Genomic DNA, 23,983 nt, shown 5'->3' with positions numbered 1-23,983 from the left:
TGAACCCATTGCTCCTCCTACTGTTTGCTGGTCTTCTGCTTCCTCAACTGTGCTGACAGGCAGAGTGTCATGGGGTCAGGCTTTGCCTATCAAGACTAAACTGTAAGTATTTCAGCTTATTCCGTGTCATCCACATGATGACCATCCCATTTTACCACAGGCTAAACATTTTCACTAAATTTCCTTTAGTTCAGAGAATCCCTATTTAAGTTTCTGGCTAGTTTTAGCTTCAACTGAGCTTTGGCCTTCCTGTCATCACTTGTGATTGTGACAGCCTAAGCCATGTTTATACTTCTCTTCCCATGCATGTTCCCATGTTCCCACTGGAAAAAATTCAAGTTACCTACAACATAGCTCCAAAATGTGTACATTCACTTTCAGATAACCAGTAAAAAAGGGCAAGAGTTTAGCTATTTGTTTTGTCTTGTATAGGAAAGAGCAATTCTAAACTGAGGAAAATAACAAGCTGTGATCAAATGAAAGACCAACATGTCATCTCTTATCTCAGCAATTAACTTTTCCTATTCTTACTGCTATAAGATCCCCAGACTAAAGACACTGAAAACGCATTAAAAGAGTGGAAGAAATTCCAAACCACAAAAATACTTCATTCTTTTCTCAAATCAATGTTAATTTGTTACTTAACAGAGCTATTTTCATTTTCATGGAACCCCTTCAAGCACGATGGTTCAAGATTTATGTCTCACACAGTATCAAATCTCTGCTAGACACAAGATAATCGATGCCACAACTGCTACATAAAAGCTGCTTATTAAATCTACCTGGGAGACTGGCACCAGTCTTGGCTTTTTTGCCTGTTGTAAGCCAGGGCTTTTCACACTCTCATCTACCCAGCCTTTCATTCTGCAGATTAAAGGGCTCCCTGTGCTCACCTGCCTTTTTGTGAGCCTTCTGCCTCACATATAAGAGAGGAAATGGCAGAGAGGAAAGTTACCTCACATAAAATCTGCCATATTAAAGTAATTGCAACTTTACCTCAGTGAGCAGTTGGTGTGAAAAACTGGCAAACTCTTTTACCTGCATATACTTAAAACTATAAGCAGAGGAAAATAACGGTATCTTCCCCATGTTTTGTTGTTCAGAATTTTAATTTGCCTTGACAGATTGCTGTGAAGTTTGTGCTCAAAAGCCTTGCCAGTGTATCAGATCTCCACATCATCCTCTTCATTCATTGAAAGATAAACCAATTTGCTGATGTTTATACACCATAAAGTGCACTGGCAGTAAAGCTAATTTATTCTCAGAACTTTAAGTTATTGAGCCCATATCCTTTATTTTGACACAGTGGATCCTTTAGCTATATGGGTTTTCTGCTATTGCTTGCTTAGGGTTTAAAATTGGGTATCACCACCTTTGTAATACGAAATTACTGTACTGCTAGGGTCCACTGGTTAAATCGCAAAATTTTTACTAGAGATAAAATACCTTCTGAATTAAATAATGCTGAGGTTTTGTCTAATCACACAGATGATACTGCAATGCCTTTGGCCTACCATGATACTGTTAAGATATGCAACTTACATATCTTAGTTTATATACATAACCCATCAAAAATATTCCCATCTCCATAAGAAACTGATACATCCGAGCCACAAAACAAAAATACACATAATAGAAGTTCAGACTAACCAAGGAAGGGACAAAAGGTGCAATGATTCCACCAACACGGGAAAACATGGAGCAGGCACCCATTCCAACATTCCTAAGAAAAAAAAACCAACAAAAATAATTATTATTTTGAAAAGTGCCACTGAGCAAGGAAAAAACTCATCAGTCATCACCCTCACCACATTAACTGGCAAATAAAAATCAAATATAACTGAAAGCGTCCCAAGACAGGAACGAAACATTTTTGTAATTACAGTGAAGCCAAAGTCCCCTTTACATTCAGAATTCTAACATACATACACATGTAGAGAGGCAAAACTTGTGTGGTTTCAGTTCATGCATCTTGTCTCTGTGTGAAACTTTGGCTCAATTACTTTATCCAAATCCTGTTTCTCAGCAGAAATACCCACCCATGACAAACAGCACTGTATAGCTTCACTGGTGGCTGATCATCATAGGTACCCCTATGGTAGATGCTTTTGTCTGCTCTGTCAGCCCAAGCACAGGGTATTTCTGCCTCTAGTGAGTGAAACCTTACTTATTGTTGTTTATACAGGGCCTATGAAGCATCAAGTTACTTTTACAAAGCTTATGACCAGTCATCTTGAGTGTTCCTGGTTAAGCAAGTGTGATAATACAGTTGTGTGGTTTATAAAGCACTGAAAAAGTTAGATATCATTCATCAAAAGAAATATCAGCAGTACTATTGTTATCCTCTGGTGAAAGGAGAGTTGTAAACATGCCAAGCAGCCAAAGGAATATTTTACTGTTACATAAAAACAGGGTTAGTCTGAAGAGAACACTGCAACTTTGAGGGAAGAGGAAGTGAGAGGAGGATGAGGGAAGAAATTAAACATGTAAAACTACAGATAAACATTATATGTAACTGAAAAATTCAAATGAAAAGGTATAGTTAATAGAAAAAAAAAATGACAGAGAAGCAAAAGATGGTCAGCTAAGAAAACCACAGAAATGACGGCTTAAAAATTAACTTGTGTTACCTGATCACTGTGGGATAAAGTTCTGATGTGTAGATGTAGACAATGTTAAATGCAGCACTGATTGTCAGTTTACCCAGCAAAGAGAGAGAGCGACTATTCACCACTGCAAACACTCCAGTATCTGATGGAGAAAATGTGACCCTTATAAGGCTTTTGAGAACTCAAATACATCTCTATTGATTTCAATTACACAACAGTATGGAGTGAACAGGAATCTAGTGAAGAGTCTAAGAGCTGAAACCACAACTCAGTATTTTCAGAGTTTACCACTAATTAAATACTAAACTAGTTCCATTGGTAAGCTGAAGAAAAGACTAAGCGATACATTTTTCAAAAGTGAATAGGTTTTTTTTTAGTACCAAGAGATTCAGTGTCAATTCTATCGTATCATTTCTTGCTTCTAACATTATTACTTTGGAAGGAAGTTGCTGTAAAGGACCATACCATATATCCCATTCAGTTTACTTTTGTCAAAACAGCCATTTTTTACCTGCTTCAATCAAGCATATCGGAGCTGATGCCCAGATGACACAGGTGCTTCCTTCAGGCCACTGAGCGACTTCACTTCCTAAGGCACTTTGCCCCTGGCTGACTTTGGTAATCCAGTACACAGCTGATTTCCTGGAGTCTTGCAATTCTATCCCCTCTTTTCACATGCTTTATTTGGACTGATATGCAAAAACTACTTGATGACTAGTACCAGTAGAACTAGAATATCTCTGAGTTTCCAGGCTTGCTCCAGCATCTGGAACAATTCTGGAAACTTGAGTTGCATCCCTTCAGAAAAATCTGTACCTATTAGATTCATTGCCATCTAGAGCAACTTATGTGCTCTATCATAAGTGTTTAATTTTTTTAATCACTCTTCAAGTGTCTGAAGCATTCTCTCACCTTATGAAAGGTGTTATAAATCCATAGATCTTACAGGTGAGGTGAATTCATATATCTGGTTTATAAAAGAAAAATTCCTCTGTAATTCTGCTTTTATCATTTTGATAAACATCTGAAAATTAACACCAGTGCATCTTGACAAAAAAGACATTTAATTTCACATTTCTTAAAGACCCCTTGCTTCAGAGGATTATCAGAATGCTCTCTGAACTGAAAGTTATGTAGCCACACTACTAATACAACATCAACTTCTTAGGCTGTAGGATGGTGTCTTTACCAATTTTTATCCCGTACTCCAGAAACAAAAGGAAACACTCACCTTTCTTTTTAGGAAGAAACATAACAATAAGGCAAGCCAATCCTCCCAGGAACAGAAATGCACTCAGTGTTCGCTTCCGACCAAACCTGATATGCAAGGATAACAAAGCTTTATTCTGCATTAGGTCTGTAGTTTGTAGGGCAACGCAACCTCTAAATTCACACTGACTCTTTAATTGCAGTTGGGAATTCTGAATGCCATCTTCCACCAACACTTCCTCTCGCACCGTTTTACAACTAGCTTCTACTACATGCTTAACAAAATGAGCACCAACTTTATGCACTGGCTGACAACTTCTGGGATTTTGATTTGCTTCCCACTCTGTGCACACATTTATGAACCTACTTGGCTGATGCACAGAGAAAAGATCAGGAGGCAAATTCTACAAAATATTGTCCACAGTATCGTAGTTCAGGAAAAGACTAAATAAATACCTACTCTCCTCACATACTAGCACACACAGGTACTGCCGCTCGAGACCACACGACAGCTCCAGCTGAGTCCCGATAGCTTTGTCCCAGCAGCGAGGATGGGGATCATGCGACAGCGGTGGGAAGAACGCTATCTAGTGTTAGCACGGAGTCAGCGCAGCCAGGCTCGACTGAGCCAGGTCAGCCTCATCTGAGCCAAACCGAGACGGCTCACTGTTATCATGAAAATAAGTTAAACTGCTATTTGAAATAAAGATATATCAGTGGCACTTTCAAGTTGAAGCGGGAAGCCCCACGCAACAGACACAAGGAGATGCAACATACAGGAAACCTTATCTTTGAGAAAAGTTATAAAAAAAAACCTGAATGGGTTAATAAATTTCATACTTACCATTTTTGATTAATCAAGTAAATGCAGATTGGGTACGCTGGGATTTCTATCAAGCCTGAAAGGGCTAAATTGGCATAAATACTTCCACCTAAGTCACCCACATTAAGGGTAAGACCATAGTAAACCAAGCTGCACACAAACCTGCAAAAGACAGAATTAAAAGAAAAGTAAAATCAGAGCTGACACTTTGACTGCAAAGTCAAAGCACTGGTCTGGCACAATACACTCTAAACTATATTTAGTGTTTCAGAAGATAGGTCTAAAATGTTTCTCTGCAAGCGTATGATGCCTTCTAGGCAAAGAAACCATTCTGTCCCTGCAAAGACCCAATTCTTGACTTATTACTGAGTTAAAGTTAAAACTACTCTTAAAAAGAACATGGATAAACGAGAATAAAGTTAAATATGACCGTGATTATATTAGTTGACTTGAGAAATGTCTTTGGCTGTTTTGTTTTTATCAAGTCTCATGTTCATCCATACATTTCCAACTGTGTGTAAACCAAATTTCTCAAGCAGTTCAAGTGACACTTTGACCCTCTTTAATTTTCTACTGGTCCACTTTTATTCATTCTCCATCTCTGCTTAACTTTTCTTTTGTAACCCCGTCACCTTGTACATCCCTGTAAAGACCATCATCTTTATAGAAAGGAAAGAAACTGGTTACTAATTCATTCCACAGGAAATCAGCAATTCTCATTTACAGGAAAAAAACAATGAATTATTTATTCTGCAGTAAGCATTTGGAAAAGCAATGGGAAAACAGCTCTGTGTTGTCTGCTGACAAAATAATTTGTTTTATTCTTTATCGATACATCTCTCCCAAATATATGCATCATAAAAGCAACTGTATGAGCAGTAATGCCAGGGGGACTCACATACTACGCCATACATAAGGTTTATTTCAAAGTAGCAGCAAAAGACCTCAGGGCTAGCAGGGCTATCTGAAACAAAAAAGGCATTTTTGGAGTTAAATTTCTGCTAGTGACTAGAGGGAGCGTGGTGGGCTCCTGTTCCTCACTACAACAACTGCAAGCACTGGCAGCGTTTCCTCTGAAGAAAATAAACATACTCATTAGACAAGGTAGGCCACCCACCTGCTCATGGGCTCCTTACACACAAAACAAACAATGACCCACGTGACAAAATACTGACAGCACTGGGCCTAAGAGGAGGACAGCGTGACTAATCTCAGCAGGGGTCAGAAGAGAAGAGGTAGTTCTCAACTATTTCGAGACTCAAAAAGCAAGACAGAAATGCAAAGACAAAACACCTCAGAACTCGACTGGTTTCATGTTAAAAATGGCTTCATGTTAGAAACGTGGTAAGGAAATACTGTTAATACATACTGAAACACTATAAAGGATCCTTTTTAGGTACAGTGTCCCTAACAATACAGACTAAGTACAGTCCGCAGGATGAGCCAATTCTCAGCAACATATTCTCTCAAAGACTTAAAGAGGCCACAGTAGCAAAGCTGGGTCTACAAAGTATTTCAAGTACCAGGTAAACATCATGATCAAGGTGCGTCCCAAGAGAATCCTGTATCGGAACAGATCCAAAAAGCTGCCAGCCTCTCTGGAGCCCCTCTCTGCCGGGAGTTTCAATGAAAAAGTGCACTTCTGCTTGCGGTTCCTCTTGGCAATGAGGTAGAGAGCATCTTCTGCCTCATTCAGACGGCCTTGGGAATAGAGCCAGCGGGGGGACTCAGGAATGAATCTGAAACACACATACACAGACACCTTCAGGGCTTTTTTTTTCCATGAGGCTTGATTTGCCAATGGGAATAAGGCTGAAATACACTTCAGTATAATATGGAATTTTTAAAACAACCCTTCAGGTATAAAACTGAGTTAAGTGGAAGAGAGACAAATCATAGTGAAAGAAAACATATGATATATGTAATTTAGATACCAAGAAATTACAATGAGTATATACACAGACACACACACAGAAAGGACAATATTACAAATTATGGTATGAATAGGACTCTGTCTTTGCAGGATTCAGAATTAAGAAGGCACACATTACTACAAGTAACACAGGATGTTTTAGTAAGACCAACTAGTTCCACTTCTCATTTTCCGTAAGACCAATTTCCATTTCTCATTTTCCAACTTTTTCCCAGATTCTCTCCTCTAGACAGGAAGGCAGATGCTGTGTGAAGGTCATGCTCTTCATGTGCACTGTTCACTTGACAGGTTTATAACTTCAACATGGCCTACAAAACAAATCTTCTTCTATTACTTTTGGATTTTCAGAACTAATTTAAACTTTAACATCTTGCCAGAAGCTTTTTAAGACTTTTGCCTCTGACTAGAAATGACATTTTACCTCTAAATTTAGAAGAAAGTGATTCTGTGCTTTTATAAAAGGAAAGAGATTAGAAAAGAACGTATTTTCTTCCCTGTGATAAAAATCTGATTGTATTTTCTGCACAGAGTAATTTTTAAGCCATGTAAGCCATGTGGGAAGGAGGCAGTGTAAAATTTGGAATAAAAAACCCCTTTCTTATAGCAAGATAGGCCTCTGAGCACAGCTCTGAAGTCCCAAGAATAACTCATTTCAAAAAATTGTACATAGCAATCTGAGAGTTAAATTTTTTTTGCCTAAGGCCCTAAACACCACTAAGTTCTGAAATATCTAAAGTGTCAGCTCTCTCTTTCCCCTCATAACAGCCTCTAAGACCTTTCCCTGAGTTCTGATGCTTCCTTTGAAAGGGCATGTGGATTCTTTAGCAAAGGCTTTACTCACAAAGTTACTGAAGTTAAATAGATGTTGGAAAGAAAAAAAAATAACACTTTATTTAAACAGCAGCTAAAGTTATTCCTTTCAGTTACTGAGATTTAGATGTCAGGAAGCAGGTAAGAAAAGAAAAGTACGGTGCATCACATAGCTTGGAGTGCTAAAATCCACAAACACAAACCCCCTGCTATCTCCAAAAAGATCACATTTGAAAAAATAAAAGGAAGATGCCCATTTTTTTTTTTTGCACGTCACGTTTAAGACTGTATGTGCAGTCAATTTTGATGCTGTTTCTTCTGTGTAAGCACAATTCTAAGAGAAAAACAGTGTTATTACATAACTACAAAACCATTTCTGCATCTCTTAGCACGTGTGTGTAGTGCCTTGTAGCATACCAGCCAAGAGTTTAGATCATCTACACATACCAGTCAAAGAATAGGATGTGCTTCTAAGCTACTCTGAGACTGTTCCCATCTACAGTAATTATGCATATACTATACAATGTAGACTTACATTTTCAAACATTGCAGCATTACTGTTTGAAGACACTACAGAACATGGAGTGGTAAAAGTTGAGAGAAATACCTTATTTACACCATTTCATGCCATCCTAGAAAAATATCTTGACTTAGTTGTTTGGTTTTGTTACTTGTTTTTGTTTGCTTACTTTTAAAATTCCTTTCTTTATGAAACTCGGTTTGAAAAATAACTTACAGAGAGAGAATAAAGACGATTGTTCCTTCCAGGTTAACCACAACAGCCAGAGTCCTCCAGGAACGAATGAAGTACCCTAGTAGAGCATACTGGGCAATTCCCACAGCAAAGAACAAGCCACCAATAGAACCTAATATACGATAAAAAAAACCAAAAAAACAACATTATCACTCCTTAAAGAAACATTAGTAAATCTCAACACGTGGGACCAGACAAGAACTAACTCTTCGTTAACAAAAATTCATTCAGCAATACAGACACAACCTCACCTCTTTGACCAAAGAATATTCTGTCCTTCAGAGAGCCCAAAAAGCAATCTTCTACATCCTCTGCACCCCATAAACAATTAAGTCTTCTAATTCCAAATATAAGTATGTTTCAGCTTCCTATGTGTAAAAATAAATACTGCAAACCACTGAAAACTGGTATTTTAGGAGCATGTAGTATTCATTTGTAGCCCTCACGATTTGTAAGATACCTTGCTTTAAAACAGACTCAGCATAGTACTTCTTTGGCACTTGGCACAGACTGGGTAAGCCCAGCCCTGGCGCTGTAACAGTACAGGTTATACACATCATATCTGAAGGACAGGTCCAGCACCAGCAACCAAGACAGCTAAGGGTGTCCGTATCTTTTGTTCTAAATTCTAAGGTTAATTACCGTATGGGACAACTGGTTGTTGTTTTTTTTGTTTTGTTTTGTTTTTTGAACATATAAACAACAGTTGTCTCATCTTCTTCATTAGATAAAAACACTTTTCATTTCGTTTTGAGAACTACCAGGAAGGAAAGAATTGATAGTACACAAACACTCAGCAGAGTCCCAAATTCTGATGGATGGTGCTCAGCTGTGACAGCCCCTGGATGAGTATTTATCTGGGTAACATTCCCAGGAGATATTTCAGCTGAGTTCAAAGACTGGTCACAGAGATGCTCAAGTGGAGCTAAATTTGCAACTGCTATGGTGTTAGCTGTGGTGTGACTCAAGTGGTATGAGAGGCTGAAATCTATAAATTCTGACAATAAAGGCACATTACCTGCTAATGCCCAGTAGGCAGTACCCACACACTCATTCAGTAGAACAAAGGCTACCAGTGACATCCCACCATTCATCATCCCTACCAAGAATCGAGAGATGGCAAAGAATTCATAGGAGGGTGAGAATCCATTTGCAATGGCAAACAAGATGTCAAGAGCAAAACCTGGAAAACAAGGCAAAGTTTCACTTCAGAACATTACCTAGAGAAACAACAGCATTTACTGGTATCTTTACTTGATGTTCACTGGCATCTGTCCTGAGCAATCAGTCAACAATACCACCACAGGTTTGGGCAGAAACTTAAATACCTGGAGTCAATATTATAGAGGGAGGACACAAAAGGAGTGGGTTTTGATATATAGTTTTTAGTATTAAACCTTCAAAGTCAGTTCATGACAATTTTTTTTCATATACTCAGAACCACTGCCTTACTCTAGTTAAGATGGCTTGACATTTATCTCCAATACAGAAGCCAAAGATTAAATACAAGACCAAATATCCCCCCTCATTCTTAGAAAACAGCGTAAAGAAACTAGAGAAGAGAAATACTGCAAGAGGACAAAACATGGTGGCTTTGCACTGCACAGCAGGCCCCCCATTATCTGCTTTGAATAAGGTTGCTTCTTTGAAAAAAAATTCATTTTTTAAATTCTATGTGCTCATCCATTGACACAAAGCTTTATACATACACAAAACATGCAGTTTCAAATATTTGATCCAGGGACAGTAAAAAAGCTTATGTGCTTTAAAAAACTATGAGGATCACAAATACATAAAAATTAAATCATGCAGAGAGGAGATAAAAGGCACAACAAATTCCTAACACGTTATACATGTAAGAACACTATTAAAAAATCACTAGAAATATTAATTGCAGCCTACAAGGGTGTAAGCCCTTATGGCATGACTCTCAAATCCAGAATACCTTGCAGATGTTCACATGGTGACTGAACAGTCAAATATTAACTTCTTTTCAAGACATATTCCTGAAGTATATTGGAAGGGCAAAACTAACAAACAAAATCACAACACGTGAGTCACAGCTGCATATCAAGCTCTCAGCAGAAACTGGGCTCCTGTCACTGATCTTCAGAGACACGACGCCTCCACTTCATTCATTTTGTTAGGTGGCAGTGGTTACCTGTGAGGTAGACTTTCTTCCTCCCAAAGCGATCTGAGAGCTGGCCAAAGGAGATTGCTCCAACAAACACACCACTGAAGTAGAAAGAACTCGCAGCACTGACTTTGTATGATGCATTGCCAATTAGGAACCACTGGATGGAAAGGGAAAAAAAAAAACAAATGCCAACAAAAAGGCAAATTAACCAGAATTCAAGCAGTTCAGCAGTCCACCAGCAGCCAGTATGTGGAGGGGATGATGTATCTTAGAAAAGATCAAACTCTGTGTAAATCTTCTAAGCATCATATTCAGTAGAGCACCAGTCACCAAAACACAACTGCTGTATCCCAAACTCACCTGGGGTACTAACCAATTGTACAGTTCCCCCAAATTACATTCAGTCTTTGATTCTGAAATCAAGAACACATCCCTCAGAACACTCTAATTTTTGCAGCTTTTTCCCACTCTCCCTTTTTCTGCCTTTTCTCACATAAATCCATCAACCTAAATAGACTCAGTTCTACCTACTGACATACATCCTGCAGTGTGTAGGCACACAATAAAAAAAGATAATTGTGGTTTATGTCTGAAGATAATCCTGCACAAGCTCTTCCTTATGAACTGTCTTATCACTAAGAAATACTTCGGTAGCTTTAGACATGTTAGTCAGGTTTTCTGCACGTACTCATTTTATTTTACAGAATACTTTGTCATTTCCAATTCTTCTCAATTCCAAATACAAACCCAATCTTCAAATATTTGATTCTTACAGACTTAATGTCTCCAGTTGAACCCGACAGAAAATTCTTTTCCCCCCAAACGTGTAGAATGAAAATATGCCACGGTGCCATTGTTTAAGAGTTATTTCCTTTTGTATTCTAAACACTCCACATCTTCTTTTCTATTTCTCTTGCACCTTGAGATAATGCTTCCTTTTAGAGGCAACCAACTTTTCTTCCTGTGCTGGTAAGCTGGTGATTATGTCATTATCCCTGCAGTAACACTCTTAATCTTCTCCTCATAATCTTCTCTTCCTCTACCAAAATCCCATTAAATATCCTTTCTAGCAAAGCTTATATTATTTCAAAGCTCACTTATAAACTACCTCACCACGAGAACAGAGCCATGCAATTAAACCTCACCAAGATTAGGAAGTTAACAAAACATCATTCATAAGCTCCAAGAAAATAACTTGCAGTATATGCTTCATTTTGAATTGTCACTTTAATGGTGAGGTGTTTACTGATACAGTAGGTAATGTGCCATTAAAGCGTCAAGACTGACAAAATTCAATTCTAAAGCTAAACACGTGACCACAAATCAGCTTTTGAAGCTTCTGCAGACTTTAAAAACTATTTTCAGAAAAATACATTTGTATAATCGCATGAGATTAATTTTATCCTGAAATAACACGGTCAGTTTGTTTTATTAGAGCTCCAAGAATCATGCCCTAACTTTTAGTATAAACATTAAAGAAGCTGCCAACACGAAACTTGTTGAGATTAGATGGTTTCTGAATCATTCAGGGATTAAGGGATAATAGGGTTGCATAGCAAAATTTCTTCTGAAAATTAAGGTCAAAATGTAACCCCTTTAAAGAGCTGAAGGCTTTTCTACATAAAAGCATGTTATATATATATGCTTGTTATTCATAAATGAAGCTTTTTACATTTGAATATTTTTCAGTGTAAATTTGCAATGGTCACATTATCAGTAAGTGATGCCACAAGGCAAGCATTAAAAAATCCTCCTCAAATGCAGAAAACTTTTTACACATCAGTGATGAAATTACACACTGGTGAACTATGCCCCAAGTAAGTGTGATCTCACCGAAACCTTTGCATTGAGCACATAACTTCCAAATCTACCACACATTCAGCTAAAAAATTTTGAAAAACTGTGTTTAAACAGGAGGAAACAGGAGAGGTAACAGATTTTATTCACATGGGTCTTGTAAAAATGCGTGTTAAAGAACTATGGAGCAGAATCTATGCAAATTGCCTTGGGATTTTTTTGTTTTCTTTTCTTTATAGTTTTTATTTTTCAAGTAAACTTTGTTCTTTAGCTGCATTTCTTATTTATTCAACAAAAATTATAAAAATATTTTAAAATTTATGTCATATGCTAGCCTCTACAAGCATGTCTGACCATCAAGTTGTAGAGAATTAAAGATTCTTGATTAAAAAACAAACAAACAAACAAAGGAAAAAAGGCTCAGAGAACGTTTGAAAACCTTACTGGGCTGTAAATAATGCTTAAGAAATCTACCATCCATTAGAATTTTAATTTAGATAGTGTCATATCCTCTTTATACAAGTACTCATATCCTCTTTATTACCAGAGTAAGAAGCAATGCCTTTTGTACATAAGGCTTGGTACTATTCCAAAGCTGGCCACTTTTATTAATATGCTTATAACCAATAAAGTGCTTTAGAGGAGTAATTCAGATAGCATTAATACCTCTGGACAACAGCCATGAACTATCCGGTGGTACTACACAACTCCAGATTTCAGCTCTAAATTCAGGTCTTGTCACCAATGCATTCAGGGCTCTTGTGCAGAACAATCTGACATTAACAGATACTGACAGCCCCAGGAAGGGCAGGTGTTGCACTCATCAGCACAGAGTCTGGAGTCATTGCAATAAGGACTGTGGCTAGACCACGAAAGGAAACACTTACAAAGCACAGAGGCCACACCAATAAAGCAGAAGCTTGTTTTGGAATAGAATGGGAGTTGCTTTGTCCGCTTAACTCCCCGCTGCCCATGCCCTCTCCCATTTCTGGAGCTGCGAAGACTGCAGAAGCCACTTCCTCCCCAGTTCCTCCACTGCCTGCCAGCTGCACGATGGATATACTACATGCATCGGAACTTAGCAAGGGAATCACCAAAGGCGGCCAGAAAGAGCTCAGGGTCCACAAAGGATTTTGAGCATATTAGTAAAGTGAATGTTGTGATTCCAGCTCAAATGTGGAACCAGGCCACTATATAACTTCCATATGGTGGGAAGTTTTGGAGCAGAACATTGGATCTGCATAGCAAAAGAAAGCTAGCTTTTGTTGTCAGTAAAAATGTGAACACATTACCTGTTCTCTACCTGAAGGTAACACCTGTTTCATTTCCTAATCAAAACATGCATTAGTATGCAAGAAAGCAGCAGTACAGCCAGTCCTCCAAAACCAACTCAGTAAGATTTACTACTCACACATGAGGCAGCAAAACCCATTTCAGACTCACCTCAGAGACTATTGACGTGAAGCTGCTGCCGAAGTGTACGTGCTTATGCACCTCGCTGCCATTGGCAGTCAGAAGCCATTCCCCGAAAGCTCTCTGCTCACTCACGGAATGGTTGCCATGGCTCTGGTTAGCCGAGAGCCCTGGGAGATCCCAGTCGTAGGGAGGAGTTGCACCCACCAGTGCGATGAGGATGGCTTCAGTGGCCACGTAGAGCTGGCACGAAAGACAAAAAACAGCAAAGATGCTAAACTCGCATGCAGGCAATGTTTCATGCACAGCTGGGTCAAATCACTATTAAGAATATTCCTATCGTATATTTGCCTTCTCCCACTACGAGATGTCATGTATAGCCCCCCATCGACCAAGTACCACACACTGAAGAACCACAACTTCAACAAAGTGGTTCTTGCACTTTTTATCTGTCGGTTATTTGAGAGAAAGTAAGTTCCCCTCCTGACTCCTTTCCCTCAGTCAGAGGCCCCCAAACTCCCACACATAGCCAGCATACCTCCTGGAGGCATGAAGATTTGTTAGTACTACTAGGGAGAAAAAAATAAAGCTATTCTTTAATGCAAGTATACTACTCTATTACATCCTCTCCTTCCACCTTCGTTGTTCACTCCTCTAATTCGATATTTGGAATAGATCTCCTCTCATGGTTTCATATCTAATCTTTTCCAGTTTAAATAACATTCATTCTTTCTTGTTTTTTAATCTTCTATGAGCCTGTTTCACTCTTTTAGAAAGGACAGAGAGACAAGTGTGAACATATATATTTATATATAAATATATATACACACATTTTTTATGTATCTACACATTTATACATACACACAAGGTCTAAATGCAGTGATCAGCAGCTTTTGCTTAGGAAAGAACATATAAAGCTGCTGGAAACCCAGACATTTCAAGCCTGATCTAGAGCTGGATTACTGCTGCTTGCTCAGGAAAACACACAGGCCACATTACAGCTCCAGTTTAAAACCCAGTAGTTTGAGACCTGTTTGAACACAGACATGCCACTAAGTTTGCAACAGAAGACAGATGATAAAGTCTTCTGAGAGACAAAAGGAATTGTTGGTAATAACAAAAAGACCCCCAGACACTCTTCAACTACAACTGCCTCTTGTCTTAAGCCCTCACTGGGGATCTGTAACTCACCACAGTAGTTCTTGGAAAAAAACCCAAACCAAAACAAACCATACAAAACAAACAAAACAAGCCAACAAACAAACAAAAAAACAAACAAACCCTCAAACCAGCAAAAAAACCTGCTGTTGCTTCTCAAAAAAACCCTCATGCATGCCTCCACAATCCTCAAGCCCCACTTCAGGCATCTCCCAAACACGGTCCTTGCTCCGCTCCCAGCATCTCCTGCATATGTTCTTGGGAAGAATGTACCCACAGGAAGTGTGCTCTCTCAGAAGGCTGCTACACAAATAATCTTCCAAACTGGGAAGACCACAGGCACAAAAAAAGCAGCCCAAGGACCTCTGAATTCTGATGCAAGCAACACCAGACAATACTACTCTGTTCCGTACAACAGCATAACAGCTGAAGTTACAACCTAGATCTAAATGAGAACTACTACTAAACTGAAAACAGAGACCCTGAAAGCATTTTTTCCCAACAGCTCCTTTTTTTGCATTCTACAGGATAAACTGCTATTGTGGTGGCAGAAAGTAGGTATTTTTAAAAAACTGTAATTTTCTTTCCATTTTCCATATTAAAATTATTGACTATCAGAAGGAATTTGAAAAAAAAACACTATCTGTTAACTATGTTATTATTTAAGCTAAAGGACAACTAGATCGACAACAATGAAAAGTAAAAGAATTCATCTGGGAAAGAAGGCAATGACTAAGATCACATGGGGAAAGCAGTGTTAAAAAGCTGAGTGGCCACGTTGCTAGGGATGTGTAGATACAGTACACTCAAGAACAGTTTGAAATTACTGAGAGATGAGAATTACAGGTCATGATGTGTGGTGCCTCCCTATACTCTGACTCACTCAGTCAATTCCGCATCAGGACTAAGTGATAACATCCTTGCTTTTGTCTTGTGAAAACAATAAACATATTTTTGAAGTAGATCAGGAAATGAAATCCTCAAGGCATTTGGTTTAAAGAAAGAAAGCATAATGCTTTTCATTTTTGCTCTAGGTCAACCTCACCCCAGCTAGAGAAAACTAAATAGAAAAATAAGCGATTGCAGGAGAGACACGTGGAGAAACACTACAGATATTTTTTCAATAAAGAAAAATCAGTCTTCAACATCCTAGTGGCTGCAGCAACCAAGGATAGAACAAAGATATAAATACTTTGAATAGATTTGTGGAATCAGAAAAACATGAAGATGGAGATGTTTTTTGATGCTATCAAATAATATTGTTCTATACTCAAGTTCATTGTGTCACTGTTGACACAAGACTCTCCCTCCTACTGAACACCTGCCTTGTACTTCAGGCAAGAAGCACAGTAAACTCTATTCATTTCATTGTGAAAACAAAACAAGGCCCATAAAACACCCCCCAAAATTCCTTTACAATTCTGAAGATCAGAAAGATTTTCTAAAAGTGGTCATGAAAACATGATAAAGCAAACTCTGGACTTAAAAGATTTTCAAAGAAGAGTTTTCATGATTTAAGTTAAGAGGCAGGAGTTTTTGTTAATGAATCTGGAGATTCCTCCCTTAAGAATTCTCAGTGCTTGCACTTAACAGTAACACACTTGTGCAGCCTGGTAAAGAATGTAAAACATTATCAAATCAAACGGAAATATTATATTACGACTCCATAAGGTTTAAAAAGGCTGCATTACATGCACTGTGGCAAAGAAAGCCCTTCATTTTGCATTTGTTCTATAACCCAAGTCAAGTCAAACTTATGTCATCAGTGTACAGGTTCTATTCAAACATTTTTAAATTGGCTACATATGGATACTAATGGTTCCCTACCAAATTTCCTGCACTGGTCGGTATTAATCAAGATGAATACCAAGCGCAGGGGGAAAAGGCACCAGCTCATAGTCACAGATAATGAAATGATGGAAGTTTTGTTAGTTTTAGTTTCTCCTGTTGTTGATATTCTCCTTAGGCCAAAATGTTATAGTCTCTCTGGATGAGAAGGCTCTGGTGTAAGGAAATTTATGAAAAGGCCTTAATAACCTGTAAACCTTCCTTTTCTCTGCTAAGTAGAAGTGCTTTTAGTTAGCCAGTTATAGCTATTTCATTGACAGGTTTTGAAATTAACTTAAAATTAATATTAATACAGTGCCTGCAATGCCTTGCAATGCCAGCTTTCCTGGTGTTTATTTTCATAATAAATTACTTGCAGAAAAGACGTAAAATCTATAATAAGACTAGCAAGAAAGGGGGAGGAAGAATTTAAGTAGTTTCAGTTGTGTATAATGAAAGCACACATAAAAATAATGTAAGAAATACCCATTACAAAGCACAAAAGAAAAACAAAATCAAGACTTCAATGCTACCAAGGGGAGTCATCAGCAATTCACAACTAGCCTGGTCATTCTGGACAAGTATCAGCTGAAGCACTGTCTAATGAACAAAATGAGTAAGACACCAACTTCTGACCTTCACATACAGAAACATTAAAATCTCACACTGAGGAAAGAGAGAAATTAGGCAAGAACAATAAATGACCTTGCTCCGGTAGAAGCCTTTGATGAAGAGATGGTTACAGTTCAGGATTACAGTCATTTCTTCTGAACCCATGACAAGCAGCTGAAAAGCTGGAGGGCAACCTTATTTTTGAAAATCTGATGATCTCATCTGCTCCGAGTTATTTCCAAAGGGTGATTTGTCTTCAAATTCGTATGCTTTTTTCTCTCAGTTTTTTTTCCTCTGATGTAGAAAAACCCCCAAATGTCTTCTTGCTGCAAAATTATTATCTGCTGCTGAAAACACACTCTCCTACCAAAGTATCCTTCCTTCGTGGTGGCACAGTAATAGGGAGAACACCACATGGAAGAAGGAAAGGCTGTTGTAGTTAAAGCAAAGAGTCACCATGTGCAGAAGAACATGAGGTCATCTTTCCCAGCCCCACTCTGAGAGGAAATATTCCCCATGCAGAATGTAACTCTTGCTGACTATCACCCGTGACTTACAAATGACAGAGCAGAAACATATTTTGAAATAACTTAGGACTTCTGAAGAGAAATAGAGAAAACCTACTGAAAAAGAGTTTTTCAGCCTGAAATTGCAGGCCTCCTGAATCCACAGAGGAAAGTCCAAACCATAACTTCACTGCAGAAATTCTTTAATATCTATGTTGAAAACTAACACTGCACAGCAAAACAGCACTCCTTGAGCCTCGCTTCCTACATGTTTGTGGAAAATATTCCTTTAGCTTTTCCTTTTTCTCTGTTGCAAACATCCAAACACACACCTCCCAACTCCGTGTCATGCTCAGCATTACTTTGGTGAGCAGTGGCAGGGTTTGTTACCCCTGCTCAGCCTGGCCAGCCAGCACATGTGCCCATCAGTCAGGTGAATGCTGTCGTGCGCAGACAAGGGCTGCTTTACTTTCCACAGACAAACCCTGGCATCTCAAGAGCAAATAGCTTCACTGTACAAGCTTTCTGCAACGTCAGTCCAAGTTGCAGCCGGCCCCTGTGTACACAACTTTGCCTGATAGGGCCGTGGAAACACTGCACCCTCACATCATGGCCTGACGGGTCTCTGAACATGAATAAAGAACTTGGAAGTGTTACTTTTTTGCTTCTAAAAACACAAAACAGAAAGGAAGCTCACACCCTGGTAAGTTAGAAAACCAAGACAATAAACACAAACCAAAATTGCAAAAATTTATTAAAAGGCCTTAATAAAATACTACCTATGCTTCAATGGAAATATTCAAGAAAGCTAAACTACTTTTATGTGCAATCAAGTGGCAAGACTCCTCAGTCAAACACCAGCTATATAGTTTCAGCAATATCATGTCAAAAGTACCACTCCACTCCTCTTATGTAAAGAAGAACTTAGAAGAGAACAAAGCAAAAGAGTGCCAGAAGTTTCTATGCCACTTCATGAATATACTGCAAGACAGCCCAGGACTGGACCTCCTCAGTGGCACTGTAGCATAACATGAAAAAGTCAGCAATGGCTGGCAAAAAAAAGAGGAACTGTGGGCTAACAAGTATCAGGCAGGATTTAGTCCTTCTTCCAAAAGCATGATTATTCTTTTGTCTGGATGTCATCTTTGTTCCTCTTTGCCTCCATACTTTCCAGTCTGTGCTGGCTATGAACACAACTGAGTCACAGACAGGATTACAAGGGATCAAAGTCCTCACCTTAGCACACTGGTTTGGGACACTGCCAAAGAATACTGGGTGAACACTTCTGACAAGAGCACATTCTTGGCTACAGCGTTTAACTTGGTAAATTACCAATTACTTCAGACATTTTGGCCTAAATACCCAGACTAAAAGACAATGCTGACATTTGTATAAGCTACTTTCATTTATTTATTGATTTTAAGGATCTGTCTGAGGGTAAGCAATTAGCTCTACTTGCATTTCGCTGTCCGTGTTTTTTTTTTTTTTAAATTAAAAAAAAGTCTTGGGTTTACTCTGCTATTTCAGAGCAACATAATGCTTCAGAACTGAAGAACATTTTTTTTTTTTCAGTTTTGTGGTGACACTTGCTAAACCAGTGATTTTATAGCTTACAGTCTACAGGCCTCAGAATTCCTTGAATTACTTCTTAAAAGTGCTTGAAAAAAATAACAAGGAAACACAAAGCTGTCAGCAGTTTTAAATTTACTGTACAGGGACTTAAGCTCTTTGGTGGGAAGTCCGTAACAGGTCTACAAATTGAAAGAGATTAGAGAGCTCTGGTCTTCATATATTTTCAAGACAACAAGTACTGAACATCATATCAAAAACAACACCTATACGTACAACTCTCCCACTTTCCTTACGTGAGGATCTCAAAAGTTTCATTGTGCTTTCTGAGGCAAATTCTTAACACCCTTTCACCCCAAACCCACCAGGATTGGGAAAATGACCAGGTGAACACAAACACAATGTTTAACCAGGCTAAGTTGTAAACTTAGTCGAAGATCATATTGTAAACAGTCAAGACCTAGAAAACAGATGTTGCTGTTCCAGAGGGACTCCAGTCACACTCGGCTGATTCTTGGGAAAACCAAACAGAAGTTTTACTTAATGCAAACAATGCACACAAAGCACAACTACATAGCATAACTACAGTTATATTAACTACTCCAGTTAAAGACATTTGAGAGCACAAAACTTTTATCTGTGTCAGAAACAAAGAGCAACTATCATATGCAAGTTGGAAACAACTAATCTGAGTTCAATTACACACCTACTAATTCTATCACCCAAGAGAAAAGGAAATTGGAGCATCTACAATGGAGGAAGTGCCAGCGAGGAGAGCCTTGATGATGTGTCTTGCTAGTGGAAAAACACAGCAATTTATTGCCTACAAAACAGTTAAGAGATTGTGTGTGCACACGGGCAGGGAAGAAGGAAAGGGAGATAATGTGTCATAACAGAAATGTGTTTAACACATAGTCTTTGCTATCCAGTAGAACTATGCCTGTTAACTCCCAGGCTCATTTCCCAAGGGTGCTCAGAGGACAGACTGCCTAGATGGATTTTTTCAACAGTTTGCCAGGCTGAAAGACATCTTGATGAATAGCAAAAGATGGGATTTCTTCAGCTCCTACTGAATCCAAATATCATCCCATTGAACAAAATATTCCACATAATAACTTTTTTATTAAAAATCTGAAAGCATCTCCCCATATATTTTACCCACACTGCATATAAAGATGGCAATCACTCTTGACACAGTGCCTCCCAGACACCTTCCACTCCCAGTTGTTAAAAAAGACTTTGCAAAAAGCAAGACGTTCATCCACAGCTCGAGTGAAGAGCCCCAGAGCGAGTTCCTTATGACAACTTCACTCTTTACACAGCATGTAGCCTCCTTTTCAGAAAACAGTTGGGTTTCTTTTTTAAATAGGCAGAACTGCTTCTTGCTATGCCCATCAGCAATAATTCTGTCAAGATCTTTACAACAGCACAGTGAACAGGCACCTTCTAGGACTGAACTCCACAAAAACTGAAGTCAGGCTTCTAAGTTAAATTGCAAAAGCTGACTAGAGGTGTTGATATGGATACATACACACTGAAAATGAGGTTTCAGTGTCAAGTGAAGGTAGAGATTGTCAATGGCACTTAAAACCACCTAAATATCAGCTCAATTACATGTGCTTAGCAGTTCAGATACAGCTGAAGAAGGGAAGGTCTTGAAGTTACACCTCACTTTTCTTGTACACCTTGAGCTTGCTCTGATCGTACTTCTGCATATAAATGTAAAGCTTAGCTACATAAGAGATAATCAAACTAATGTAAGACAACATAAATTTTGAGGGAAGATGGAGGTGTACGCAGTTGATAAGGTATTCACGACTTCACTAAGGCTTATTTTTGGAAAAAAAAATTAGCAAGTGAGCTATTTAAAATTAATCAGTAAGGAAGCAATTGTTACAATATAGACTTCCACATTACCTCTGTGAGTTAAGGACTTTACTGCTAATGAAGCATGTCACAACTCAGCATTGTTATTTCAGGTTTCCTGCAGAATATTGCACGATGTCTGCATCAGCTGCATTCATGTTTTTAAGGTTATAAGTGTAACATAATTAAAGATAAATGTTTGTTTCTTTTAAGTAACAGTTAAGGATATGAAAGAATCAAGGGACTAAAGAATCAAGGAGCCTTGGTTAGCATCTAAATCGTTGAAATGTCACATGACCAAACAACTACCATTTTTTTTTTTAATCCACAGAAGATTCCCCTCAGCCAATTCAAGCAAATTGTAGGATTAGTCTTCACTTAAAAATTCCACCAACTTTCACGTAGAAATATTCTTAGCTGAATGAGTAGCAGCACATCTTTCTGCATTAACAGTTTATACACTTCTGCATTATTTATACCCATCTAGTTTATTTTTCTTCCCAAGCAGGAATACAGTATACCAGAACAAGGATTTATATTCAGTGATGCAACTACTCTAAAAGCCTTCATCACATCTACAAGAAAAGCAACACCACCCTTTATCATAAGCATGTTCTGAGTAATGAACATAAAGATGGGGGAATATGAAGATCTCCACAACAAAAAAAAAAAAAAACAAACCTGCAGTCCCTATTTTCATGTTTGTATCCACACCATATTTGAAATCACCCCTCCACATATGTGGCTGTACACATCTGACACACATTCTGCAACTGCTTCCCTGAGAATCAGAGGGACTTAAGAGCTCTTACTTCTCCTGCAGGCATAAAGAAAAAAGTCAAACAGTGAGGTAATCAAAGTGAAAGACGGTTACACGGAAATTCTGTAAATCCTTTTTATATCTGCCACTTTGCTTACTTGCCCTACAGATACTTATACTTTGAGTTGTGTCTAAGTTATGGTGCAAATAACTCTGGGTAAACACAATACCTGTCATGAAGCCTCTGGAACAACTGCAGCACATTTTACTAGCAATTGTAATGCAACTTGTGTAATACCCCTCTCTTTCCTTAATTTTAAACTGTTCATTAAATTTCAGATTTGTTTTGCACTTCCTATTCAAATGAAGTCCTAATAGTGAACATCACCAAGGACTGGGAGTAAGGTGTTTAATTTTTGATCAATTCTGTCAAAGAGCAGCTTAATATACTCAAGCAAAGTATTAAAGTATTAAGAGAAGATTCACTGACAAAGTGTTTCATTACCATAATTGCAACTACAGAGTTATGCCTCATGCCACTAAAAAAGGTAGAATATGTAGAGGATGTAGATAAGAAATGTCAAGAAACAGAGTTAAACAAGGCTACATATGGGATCACATCTGTATCCTGTCAGAAAACAGACACTATTTCTTCTGACTTATTTCTAAATATTCAGGATGAACCCGCCTTACTTAAGTCACATGTCCCAGGATTTACTTTCCCTCATAACATTTGTGCAGATGGGCAGATTAAGGAGCATCTTTCTGCACTGGGATACTGTAATGACAGAAGAGATACATGATATTACTGTTAACAGTCAAGAGATGTTAGTAACACTGCTCACTGTAGCTGCACTTCATCAAGAATGCCTTTGCCTTAAAGCAAACTACCATTCAAGCAACTTGATGTAACTATCTTAAATGTTTTTCCATCTTCCCTTCAGTTAGCAATGAGTGCCTAAAACAGAAGGAAAAACTACCCTTGGTAATTCTCCATACTGCTGTGCAACGCACATTACTCAACTTTAGGCAAAGCCCTTTTCAGCTGTGCAAACAAGAACTCCCTTTTAAACTCTAACATGTTTTTAAAAGCCTTTCAGTAGAGATATAGTAGGAACACACTTCCATTCTCAGATTTCTGCAGGTTCAATTTGGACTTGGGCAATCCTGTAGCTCAGATTCACTAGCAAAGGCAAACCTTTTTCAACTGCCTATGTTCAATCATTAGAGACCAAGAAACTTATTTTTAAATATGCTTGAACGCTCTCAAGCATCTGATCAAGGTGTAAGACTTTGTCTCATATTGCCACACGCACTAAACAAACACCAAAAGACCATTCTTTAATAATGCTACAATATCATTTCTTCAAAAGATTGTGAGCACCTTTCCAGTAATCAACAGGTGTCAAGCAATTACTTTGACCTCAAGATAAAGTCCAAAGTTTTTTAACAGTTATAAGCTCCCTTTATTTCTCCCTCACTTTACATACTGGAAGTGCAAGACTAGTCCATCCTCAAATTCACATCATTAGTCTACCTTCACATTCTTCAGGTAAGTTCAGTCTTTGTGTAATTCCATATAATTTGGAAAAATGTTTCTCTACATTAGCTGTCATCAATCCATTATAAAGCTAGCAACCACTGCTACAGAACATTCCTAAAAATCTTCCAAATTCCAATTAGGTTGGTAGTGAATAAGCCAGGCATACCTTAATACAGTAACAGCTCAACAGGTTAATGAATAACAGCAGCAGGTAGCAGAGGAATTATACAAATCAGGGAAGATGAAAGAAACAGCTCACAAGACTTACACTTAATCTAGTTTTACACTGATAACACACAAAAACATTTTTCTGACTACAAGCAACCTGGAGGTTTTAGCCAGAATGTCAGTAAGCTCATTCCACAGGTCAAGTACCAGTTCATGCAACCCCACATGAAAATTGACTCATGTGGAAAGTCTCACCCCATTGGTGCCTTAAACAAGTTCTGTGAGCTAAACCATGTTTGTAATTAGAATTCAGAGACCAGATACGTTGGCATGTCAATAAGACTACATACTCCTATGGAAATAGTTTACTGTAGAAATTTATATAAGAAAAACACTAAAGTGAGGGAAAGTACTTATAGAGTATAAAACTCAAAAAAATTAGTAACATGCAGAGAAGAAAAAGCACAAAAGCCTACAAGGAAAGTTAGA

At 38.2% G+C, this 23,983-nt stretch overlaps 1 protein-coding gene across 3 annotated transcripts in view; it reads right to left on the bottom strand.

The window, feature by feature from the left end:
- SLC22A15 (solute carrier family 22 member 15) overlaps positions 1-23,983 on the bottom strand; it is a 67,974-nt gene that overhangs the window by 41,561 nt on the left and 2,430 nt on the right. For all 3 annotated transcript variants that reach the window (XM_027878886.1, XM_027878887.1, XM_027878888.1), the window contains 9 exons: positions 13,516-13,728; positions 10,300-10,432; positions 9,157-9,321; positions 8,121-8,250; positions 6,165-6,380; positions 4,663-4,803; positions 3,841-3,926; positions 2,631-2,751; positions 1,651-1,723 (listed from right to left, as the gene is read on the bottom strand). In XM_027878886.1, coding sequence (XP_027734687.1) covers positions 1,651-1,723; positions 2,631-2,751; positions 3,841-3,926; positions 4,663-4,803; positions 6,165-6,380; positions 8,121-8,250; positions 9,157-9,321; positions 10,300-10,432; positions 13,516-13,728 — 1,278 coding nt within the window. The remainder of the gene's footprint in view (positions 1-1,650; positions 1,724-2,630; positions 2,752-3,840; positions 3,927-4,662; positions 4,804-6,164; positions 6,381-8,120; positions 8,251-9,156; positions 9,322-10,299; positions 10,433-13,515; positions 13,729-23,983) is intronic.

The sequence above is a fragment of the Empidonax traillii genome, unplaced genomic scaffold, assembly GCF_003031625.1.
Source record: "Empidonax traillii isolate 1590-97213 ecotype Southwest subspecies unplaced genomic scaffold, ASM303162v1 scaffold46:size3806547, whole genome shotgun sequence".
NCBI lineage: Eukaryota > Metazoa > Chordata > Aves > Passeriformes > Tyrannidae > Empidonax > Empidonax traillii.
This window is presented reverse-complemented; position numbering and strand designations above follow the sequence as displayed.